This window comes from Dermochelys coriacea, chromosome 11 (genome assembly GCF_009764565.3).
Source record: "Dermochelys coriacea isolate rDerCor1 chromosome 11, rDerCor1.pri.v4, whole genome shotgun sequence".
Taxonomy (NCBI): Eukaryota; Metazoa; Chordata; order Testudines; family Dermochelyidae; genus Dermochelys; species Dermochelys coriacea.
The window spans coordinates 64,947,965-64,958,811 of record NC_050078.2 but is presented as its reverse complement, the minus strand read 5'-3'; the positions used below and the strand labels follow the sequence as shown (position 1 = coordinate 64,958,811).

Sequence of the window (10,847 nt, the reverse complement as noted above, 5' to 3'; positions counted from 1 at the left end):
CTTCTCCTCATTCAGCCTGATGGAAGACTGCCTGGCCTCGGGCTGCTAGGCTAAATATGGTGCAAGCTCAACCATATGAGATGGAGGATGAAGAGGTGTGCTGGAAATGACCACACCTGGGGACTCAGAACAGCCCTGTGAGGCTGTGGGTGGGGGTGGACACAGCACACCTACTGAACAGCTGATCATCTCATGCTGGTCTCTCAGGAGGACGTTCCAGACTCCATACTGCTGACCGCAAAGCTATTGAATGGCTAAAATACGTGTAATGTCTACCTAAGACATTTTAACATTATTTTTGATGTACACATTTCTGTTTTTATCTCCTGACTTTCTATTTTGTTGTTTGAACCCTTTTCCGTCTTTATTGTACCACTTGTGCATTCACTAACAACAATGCAACTGCAGAGACTCTATAGAAAAGGATTGTGATGGCATCAACATCCAGTCCCCTCTGTCACTCAGCCAGAAGTTTCTCCCTTTTCCTGACCTATGTTGTCTTCAATGTACAAATGACTGAGCTGACAGATCCAGGGTCCAGAACTGGTCACTGGTAACAACAGGAATCAAACCTGTTCCCCATTACACAAAAATTATGGACACTAGTACAACGAGTGAATGAGCCCCCAGAGTCATGAGTTGGCTCTATGAACAGAGAAAAGACTTTTGTTAACTTGTGCACACTTAGCACTAGTTGTGAGGTATAAAAAGGCAGTTGCCCGGCTGGAGTACTATGGTTTGCAGCCTGAAACCAGCTACAATGGAAAAGGTAAGAGAAACCTGTCTGGACTGGATTGTTTGGTATGCCAGGCTGAAGCCAGGGACCTGATTCTCCTCTCATTTACATCAGAGTTAGTCTCTTGATGTCAAAGGAGTTACTCATGGCCTATCCCAGTAGGAGAGGAGAATCAAAAATGCAGAGCTAGGGGACCTACTGCTTCTATTAGTCCCTGTACATTATTCTCAGAGAGTCCAATTCTGCTTTCACTTACACTTGTGTAAATGAGGATCAATTCCACTGAAGTCAAAGGAGTATATCAATTTATCATCACTGTGAGTAAAATGTAAGGCCCAGACATTTCAGGCTTAATGTGCTGGACGGAGAAAATTGGAATGCCAGGACACTGTCACACTGTATACGATGTTACTAAAACTCTGCTGTTTGTGTTTCGCAAAAGATCATCCTTTTCGAGGACAGAAACTTCCAGGGCCGCTCTGTTGAGTGCAGCAGCGACCGTCCAGATTTGCAAAGTCAGCTCAGCCGCTGTAACTCCGTCCGCGTGGAAAGTGGCTGCTTCATGCTCTATGAACGTCCCAACTTCCAGGGACAGCAGTTCTTTCTGAAACGGGGGGATTATCCTGACATGCAGTCTGAGGGTTTCAGCACCTCCATTAAGTCCTGCCGGATGATCCCACCTGTGAGTTCCATTTTGCTTTTAAAAAATGGCAACGTTGCTCAAGCCACCGTCATAAGGAACTTGCTTGATCATTTTCAGTCGAGCTACCGAGGACTGAAAACGAGAACAGCTTTCTTTCTCTTAGTGGTCATCCCTCCAGGATGGCTGCAAGGACATTGCAGGGATAGGATAGGATACCTTGCACTACAAGAGCCTGTTCCAGTCCTGGGTGAAGCTGTCCTGTGATTAAGAATATAGACAGTAAAGGACGACATACTTTGAGTTAAGAAGGGAAAATGTTTCTGTAACTTCTGGGGATTTGGAGATACACTGGGCCCACTCTCCTCACATTGGTGTAAAATAAGGAGTAACTCCCTGAAGCCCACAGAGTTACCCCAGTGTGAGGGGAGAATTGGGCCCAATATTTTCTATGACTCATTAGAACAAAGTCATTTTTCTGTTTCCTTGATTTTGGGGCTGCTGAAGCCTGAAATGCTCCCCAGCATAATTTAGTGTAGCCTACAGCTTAGTTTAGCCTATGGGTGGGAGCCACGGCTGGCGTAGGTCTCAGTCAAAGGGGCAGATGCACTGCCTTTGCAGCATTCAAGGATTCCCGTCCTCTGGGGACCAGAGGCAGCTAAAGTGCCCTTTGCATCACTGGAGCAGGGCACCGGGCTGACTCAAGGCCCAGGATCACAGGCAGCCAGCCTGCTGCGGTCACTCTATTACCCTGTCTCATTTTCTGTCACAGCACAGGGGCACCTACAGGATAAAGATCTATGAGAAGGAGGATCACAGAGGCAACATGGTAGAGTTAACTGAGGACTCGCCGCATGTCATGGACCAGCTACGCGTCCACGAGATGCTCTCTTGTTCTGTGCTGGACGGGCACTGGATCCTTTACGAATTGCCGAATTACAGAGGCCGCCAATACCTGCTGAGGCCAGGGCAGTACAGGAGATTCAGTGAGTGGGGCTCTATGAGTGGCAAAGTCGGCTCTTTGAGACGTGCCACTGATTTTTACTGAATCAAGATTCCTTTTGCCTGGAAGGGTCTCAGTGAATAAAATTATTTAACAGCCATTGTGCTCTCAGCGTGCTGTTGTGTACTAAGGGGAATGTCGAGGCTTGTCCTGTATTCTTGGGCTATGGTTTCATCTTGTGATCCAAAAGTTGTCCCTCATTTTTCCCTGCCCTTCCCCAGCATTGCATAACTACTTCCAGGACAAAGGACCCAACGCCAAACACAGGACTCAGACCTAGGCAGCCACACAAGGATGTACAGGGGTATAATGCTCCTCCCAATCACTTCCATGGCTGTGCGGGCATTACCCAGAATGCAGTGCAGGGCATGTAGTAAGAGCTGAACCATAGAGTGAAACATCCAGGACTTGGCCCACAGAGAGATGGACGGGAAGACTGTAACCATACAGCTGTAGTCTAGGTCATAATCCTCCAGGCCACCCATGGCCACAGATTTGGAGCTACGGCTAAAGGGGCCCTGGGAGCATCACCAGGGAGCAGCAGCCAGAGCCCCCTCATCAACCAGGCATCGAGCAGGCAGAGCTGGGCACCCAGCTGATGGCAGGAATGAGCCACATCCTCCTCCCAGTTGAGAGACAGCGCCAATCACAGCTCTCTCCCCAGCCGAGCCTCAGGCCAGAGTTACCTAAGCACCGATCCAGGGCAGGGCAGGATTAACTAGCCATAGGCACTACATGTCTAGGTCGAGGGCTCCAGCTCCTGGAATCATCAGATTACACTGGCTCTTCCTGTGTGTAACAAAAGCTGAGGTTGCTGTCCCAGGGGGTGTAAATCAAAGCTTGAAAATATGACCCAGGTACAACCAATTCAGAGACATCTGCCCAAGTCTGCAGAGAGCCTGGAACAATAACTTAGAGAGGGCTGAACAGCCCCATGCACCCCAGCATGCACCCAAACTGTAGGAGCCACCAACAGCAGCCCAGCAGAGGACTGTGGGAGGCAGGAAGAGAAGAGCACCCCTGGCCCAGTCCACCCATCCAAACAGATACACCCAGGCTCAAGGGCACCTCCTGGGAGCTACCCTACCTCTATCCCTTCATCTCAGGATGGGAGGGTCAAATGACCCCTCTTGTCCTTGAGGCTAGATGCCCCTTGATCCCACTTCTGGGAGCAAATGCCACCTTCCATTGGGTACTCACACTGTGACCCATCTCACTCTCTCTCTTCATGACTCGGGTGCTCTGTCTGCCTTCATGACTCAGCCCTTTGGCTAAGGCACTATATAGTCATCCCCTCCAGGTTATGAGGCTCCCCCAGACCAGCTATCTGGTGAGCATTTCCCACAATCCTGTGCTCCTTCCCAAGTAGCCCCTCTAACACCTGGCATCTAATCTTTAAAAAAACCTGCATGTCAGCCAAACCATCTTCCCTGAAAAACTCCACTAGTAACCTCAGTCCAGCCTGACAGTTCGCCTTTCAATATGTCCAGTTGTAGTCTCCCCTTTAATCAGCTCCTTATCCACCTTTCAATTTTCATATTAATCCCCATCTTCTCCAATTTAACTAATAATTTCCTGTGTGGAACTATTTCAAAAGCCTTACTGAAACGTTACCACCGCTACTAATGTGCATCGGAGGTACAGAATGCAAATCCACAAGCTTTTCCCCCAATGATGTCTTGATGGGAAGACCAGTGAGAGTATGGAGGGACATAATTAACCCAGTTCTAGCCCATCTAGCTACAGTGCCCTGTCAGAAGCCTGGTACAGGACTTGCAGATGCAGATTTTACAGATCTAGAGGAGTGTGGTGGTAAGAAAGTAAACGGATGTAAAAAAACAGAGACATGGTTCAATGCCAAACTGAGCATCCAGAGGGATCTAAAGTGATCATCTGGGATCATGCTCCCTGCCAGCCTTTCCCAAAACCAAAATGGTACAGTCCGTGTTTAACACAGGATTGACCTGGCTCCTCTGAAGTCTTTTGGAAGACAGGATTCAGGAGGTAAATATATCAGCAGGCTAAAAATGGAATATTTTGTGCTAAGAAAAGTAAATGGGTCTGTAAGCTAAGAAACAATGTGTCTCAGCTAGCTAAGAGAGGGACACCCGGGGAACCATTTACTATGAACAAAATAATAATGGACACAATAAGTCGGGAATGAAAACATGAGGTAAAGAGTAGGTCAATCATGGACAGAGCATGCTGTTCGGGGATTGGCTCCTACAAAGTAAGTGAGCCACTCCCAGCGTATGTCATGCAACATAAAGTAAATGAAATAAAATGTGTAAATGTATATAAAGGGAGAGAGTTTCTGTGCATCTTTGGATAGATATGTCATGTGCCCTACTGTGACATTACCCAGGGTACAATCTGGACTGTTGAACAGATGTGTCCCCTCAGTTCTCCAACCTGGGGTGCCTTTTACACTGCTTCGCTGGAAAAGCAACCACTCCTAGTCTACTTATACAGGCTCCAGCATCTCAATTAGCCCCAGCTATACAACATGAGTGCTACAGCCAGCCAATCCTTAATTACACTGCAGAGCAAAACCAGCAAACTCCTGGTCCCAGACTTTTCCCCAGAAATTTGTGTTTTGTACACAGCATCCTCCTGGACAATACAAGCTCATATAAAGTCCATCATTTTATTAGTAGAAAAGTATACGTATAAATCCTCTTATCTCAAATGGAGTTTCCCAAACACTTCAGTGCAAACACACTAGTTTAGAAAAAACAATAGAACAAGTTTATTTACTACAGAAAGATAGATTTTAATGAGGCATAAAATAATGAGGCATAAAAGTCAGAACTGGTTACAAAGAAATAAAAAGAAAAACGTAATAAGCTAAATGAATTCAAAGCAAAGGTCTCTCTCATTACATATTATAGCAGTCTTACTGGCTGGATTTCTTTTCAGACTGGACCCCTGCCCCAATCCAGTGTCACTTTCCTTATCCTTCAAGTGTTGTTGATGCTGTGATCAGAGAGAAATTTTGAGGAGTATTTTGGGGTGTCTGTTCCCCCCTTTATAGTTCCCTCTCCATCGCCAGCTGAAGTCCAGGAGACAAAGTCTGTTTGGATGGGAACATCAAACTCTTCCTTTGTCAAAATATAGATTTTCACTCACACCCTCTTTCCTGCCAAGAATGGCCACTTAAGTGATTGTCCATTTGATCTTGTTGACACCTGGCTGAGGTGTCAGTTTGGCTTTTGTTTCAGAAGAAGTGGTTAGTGGCTGCTCTTACTAACATAACACAGTAGAATCTTAAAACTTTACATACAATGCTGCCATACACGTTTTACTAGGACAATGATGATCAGCAAATTATGAGTTTTTAATGATACCTCATAAGGCATGCTTTGTATGAAATTTATCATGGTCCAATAAAAGGAGTACAAATGGGGGTACAAACTGTCAGAAGAAGTGGTTAGTGGCTGCTCTTACTAACATAACACAGTAGAATCTTAAAACTTTACATACAATGCTGCCATACACGTTTTACTAGGACAATGATGATCAGCAAATTATGAGTTTTTAATGATACCTCATAAGGCATGCTTTGTATGAAATTTATCATGGTCCAATAAAAGGAGTACAAATGGGGGTACAAACTGTCACACAACATCCACCACCTCACATTTGAGTTTCGTCAACTCAGTGAAGTGTTGCTGTATGCCAAATAAAGATAACTGAATGACAAAGTCTGGAGTTGAATTGAGTTGTTGGGAAGAAGACTGAAAAGAGGTCTCAGAGAAAATCACAACACCTACCTCACAAAGGTCTTTTGAGAATAAATACCTTAAAGATGGTGAAGAACTTTGAGATCTATTGAGGAAAAGCTCTATAAAAGAAATTGGCATTTCAATCAAATCAATTCAGAACTTGACATTATGGGCTTATCTAGATGATGAAAATTTGCACCAGTCCAACACATCAATCTAATTGTACCAGCACAAACCTCTAAATCAAACACACTGCAGCAGTGCATATAGACAGGACATAAGTACATAGGTTCAATCCAAGACTATGCTGCACCCATGAGCCTCCATTGTAAAAGAAATGTTACTCCACAATAGCTGGAAAATAATTTCTGTAGCGAGACGAATATTTTATATTCCAATTTCCCAAGAACAACATGTTACCACATGCTCCCCCCGCCACATAGCACAGCTCCCACCTGTGCCGCTCTGCACCTCCCCGAAGCTTGTAGTTTGGTGGGCAACACCTCCCCTTCCCTCTGAAACTGCACCAATGTTAAAAAGTGGGGGGCATGGTACCCTGGCTCCTCTGCTTCTGGAGCCATTGACGGGACGTGCCTCACCACTGGCGCATCAGCAGAACACTAATCTGGACTATGCTACCGACCAGCTCCACGGTGGACGCTGTCACACTGTGGTGAGCAGAATGGGAACAAGCTGCTCCCTCTCTAAGGCCTTGTCTACACTATAGTTTTCTTGGCAAAAGCCAGCTTTTGCCGACAAAACAGCGGAGGTGTGTCAACAGCATAAAGCTACTTTTGTCGGCAAATCTCTGTTGTTTTTCCAAAACAATAAAAACATGTGGACAATAGACATGGAGCTTTTTACAGCAAAGTTAAAGCGACAAAGTGTCAGTGTAGACATTGCTGTTCATTATGTTGCCATAACTGGCCTCCCCCAGAATTCCACAATGCCCACCGTGACCACTCTGCTCACTGTTTTGAACTTGGCTGCCCTGCAGGCATGTGCAAGGTTTGACATTCCTCAGTGTGGAGAGCTCACAGAGCTGCTGAGGCTCTGGTAGAAGGCACATGAGGCTGTGGTAGAACTCGGAGGGAATCACAGAACCATTAATGTGGAATTGACAGGCAGGAAAAGCAAGCTGTTTCTGCAGGGGTTGGAGGGGAGAAAAATTGCTGTGCTGTGCACAGCCAGGATTGATTTGTGCTGTCTGAACTTAGAGCAACAGCATGCCAACACACTCCTCCCCCGCCACACACATACAATCTCTCACACTCTCCCCCAACACACACTCTGTTTCTGTCTCTCTCACACACGCTCCCTGTCACACACTGTCCCCTTACTATGCCACATACACTTCAGCTGAAAAGCAGCGGGCAATCTAGTAGGCAGCCCATGAAACAATGTGACTGGGAAACCTGCATCATGTGACACTATACCTGCCCCATGGGGCATTGTAAACCCTTCCCAAAACCCCATGGCCAGTTGCACAGTGGGATAGCTACCCACAGTGCACTGCTCTGTATCGATGCAAGAGCTGCTAGTGTGGATGGGCTCTGCCAACACAATGACCATAAGGAGGACATGCAACAGTGATTCAATGAAAGCCCTTTAAGTAAAGGGCCTAACTTTTGTCAACAAAACTCTGTAGTGTAGACAAGGCCCGAGAAACTCCATCTCATTCAGCCTGATGGAAGACTGCCTGGCCTCGGCCTCCCACACTATGTATGGAGGAAACAACCATTTGAGATGTGGGGTGATGAGGTGTGTGGCAAGTGACTACTCCTGGGGACTCAGAACAGCCCTGTGTGGCTGCAGGTGGACACTGCACACCTGCTGAACAGTTGCTCATCTCATGCTAGTCTCTCAGGAGGCCGTTCCAGACTCCAAAGCTGACCCCAAAGCTACTGAATCGCTAAAACACACATGACGTCTACCTAAGCCCTTTTTACTTTTTTTTGGTGGTGGGGGGGGGAATACACATTTCTGTTTTTATCTTCCCTACTTTCTATTTTGGCGTTTGAACCCTCTTCTGTCTTTATTGTACCACTTCTGCATTCACTAATAACAATGCAACTGCCGAGATTCTATAGAAAAGGATTGTGATGGCATCAACATCCAGTCCCCTCTGTCACTCGGCCAGAAGTTTCTCTCTTTTCCTGACCTATGTTGTCTTCAATACAAAAATGCCTGAGCTGTCAGAAATGCTCCCTGGTAACAATAGGAATAAAATCTGTTCCCTGCTACACAAAAGCTATGGACACTAGTACAAAAAGTGAATGAGCCCCAGAGTCATGAGTTGGCTCTATGAACAGAGAAAAGACTTTTGTTAACATGTGCACACTTAGCACTGGTTGTGAGGTATAAAAAGGCCGTTGCCCAGCTGGAATACTATGGCTTGCAGCCTGAGTCTAGCTACAATGGAAAAGGTAAGAGAAACCTGTCTGGACTGGATTGTTCGTTATGTCAGTCTGAAGCTAGGGACCTGATTCTCTCATTTACATCAGAGTTAGGCGATGTCTGCTCTGCACTTTCGTCATCAAAACTTTTGTCTTTCAAGGTTTGTTTCCCCCCCCCCCCCACACCTCTGAGCGACAAAAGTTTTAATGACAAGAAGTGCCGGTATAGACAATTCGTTGGCAGCAGACGCTCTCCCACTGACGAACCTACTGCTCCTGGTTTTAATTTTTCATCAGGAGAGCTCTCTTCTGGAGACAAAGAGACACTGCGTACCTGACAATGGTGCAGCTGTAGCAGCACAACCGCAGTGCTGTAAGGTGCACAGTGTAGACATAGCCTTATTCTGTTATGTCATAGGAGTTACTCCTGATCTATACCAGTAGCAGAAGAGAATAAAGAATGCAGACTTAGAGGAATTAATCCCTGTATATTAAACACTCAGAGCCCAATTTTGCTCTTACAATGATGTAAATGAGGATCAATCTCACTGAAATCAAAGGAGTGTATTATTTTTATCATTACAGTCAGAAAAAAGGAAGGCCCAGACACTTCATGCTTAGTGTGCTGAACAGAGAAAAATTGGAATGCCAGGACGCCGTCACACTGTATACGATGTTACTGAAAACTCTGACGATTTTTTCTTGCACTAGATCATCCTTTTCGAGGACAGAAACTTCCAGGGCCGCTCCGTTGAGTGCAGCAGCGACCGTCCAGATTTGCAAAGTCAGCTCAGCCGCTCTAACTCTGTTCGTGTGGAAAGTGGCTGCTTCATGCTCTATGAACGTCCCAACTTCCAGGGACAGCAGTTCTTTCTGAAACGGGGGGATTATCCTGACATGCAGTCTGAGGGTTTCAGCACCTCCATTAAGTCCTGCCGAATGATCCCACCTGTGAGTTCCATTTTGCTTCTTTTATTTTTAAAAATGACAAAAGTGCCCAAACCACCATCATAAGGCACTTGCTTGATCGTGTTCAGCAGAGATACCCAAGACCGAAAATGACAACTGTTCTCTTTCTTTTAGAGGTAGTCTCTCCAGGATGGCTGGGGGGGCATTGCAGGGATGCCCTTTGCATCACTGGAGCAGTGCACAGGGCTGACTCAGAGCCTGGGATTATAGGCAGCCAGCCTGCTGCGGTCACTCTATTACCCTGTCTCATTTTCTGTCATAGCACAGGGGCACCTACAGGATAAAGATCTATGAGAAGGAGGATCACAGAGGCAACATGGTAGAGTTAACCGAGGACTCGCCGCATGTCATGGACCAGCTACGTGCCCACGAGATGCTCTCTTGTTCTGTGCTGGACGGGCACTGGATCCTTTACGAATTGCCGAATTATAGAGGCCGCCAATACCTGCTGAGGCCAGGGGAATACAGGAGATTCAGCGATTGGGGCTCTATGAGTGGCAAAGTCGGCTCTTTGAGACGTGCCACTGATCTTTACTGAATCAAGACTCCTTTCGCCTGGAAGGGTCTCAATGAATAAAATGCTTTAACAGCCACTGTGCACTCAACGTGCTGTTGTAAGTGTACTAAGGGGAACGTCAAGGCTTATCTTGGGCTACGGTATCATCTTCTGAACCAAAGTTGTCCCTCATCTTTCCCTGCCCTCTCACAGCACTGTATAGCTACTTCCAGCACAAAGGACCCAACGCCAAACACAGGGCTCAGGCCTGGGCAGCCACACAAGGGAGTACGGGAGCACAAGGCTCTGTCCCAATCAGCTCCATGGTTTTGCAGACCTTACACAATATGCAGTGCAGGACACGTAGTAGGAGCTGAATCATAGAGTGAAACATCCAGGACTTGGACTATAGAGCAGCGGACAGGAGGACTGTAACCATACAGCTGTAGTCTAGATCATAATCCACCAGCCCAGCCATGGCCATAGATTTTGAGCTAGGGCTAGAGGGGTCCTGGACTGAGCTCCAGACTTCACTCCCTGGCCAGAGGGCCCTGGAAACACCACCAGGGAGCAATCGCCAGAGCCCCCCGCAGCCACCAGGCACGGAGCAAGCAGATCTGGGCACCCAGCTGATAACAGGAATGAGCCACATCCCCCTCCCAGCTGAGAGACAGCACTAGTCACAGCTCTCCCCCCAGCCAGGGGCCGAGCCTCAGGCCAGAGTTACCTGAGCACCAATCCAGGGCAGGGCAGGATTAACTAGCCATAGGCACTACACGTCTGGGTTGAGGGTCCCAGCTCCTGGAATCAACTGGAACATCCAGTGTGTAACTGAAGTTGTGGTTTCTGGCCCGGGGGGGTGTAAAGCAAAGCTTGAAAACA

The 10,847-nt window shown here is 46.9% G+C and overlaps 2 protein-coding genes across 2 annotated transcripts; both read left to right on the top strand.

The window, feature by feature from the left end:
• Positions 1–733: 733 nt before the first annotated feature.
• Positions 734–2,424, top strand: LOC119863195 (gamma-crystallin B-like). Its single transcript, XM_038421067.1, has 3 exons — positions 734–769; positions 1,179–1,418; positions 2,149–2,424. Exons 1-3 carry the CDS (start codon positions 734–736, stop codon positions 2,422–2,424), a joined length of 552 nt encoding a protein of 183 aa, XP_038276995.1.
• A 6,502-nt stretch (positions 2,425–8,926) lies between these two features.
• Positions 8,927–10,376, top strand: LOC119863197 (gamma-crystallin B-like). The gene is made up of 2 exons (XM_038421069.2): positions 8,927–9,451; positions 9,732–10,376. Exons 1-2 carry the CDS (start codon positions 9,332–9,334, stop codon positions 10,005–10,007), a joined length of 396 nt encoding a protein of 131 aa, XP_038276997.2. The 5' UTR covers positions 8,927–9,331; the 3' UTR covers positions 10,008–10,376.
• Positions 10,377–10,847: the final 471 nt, after the last annotated feature.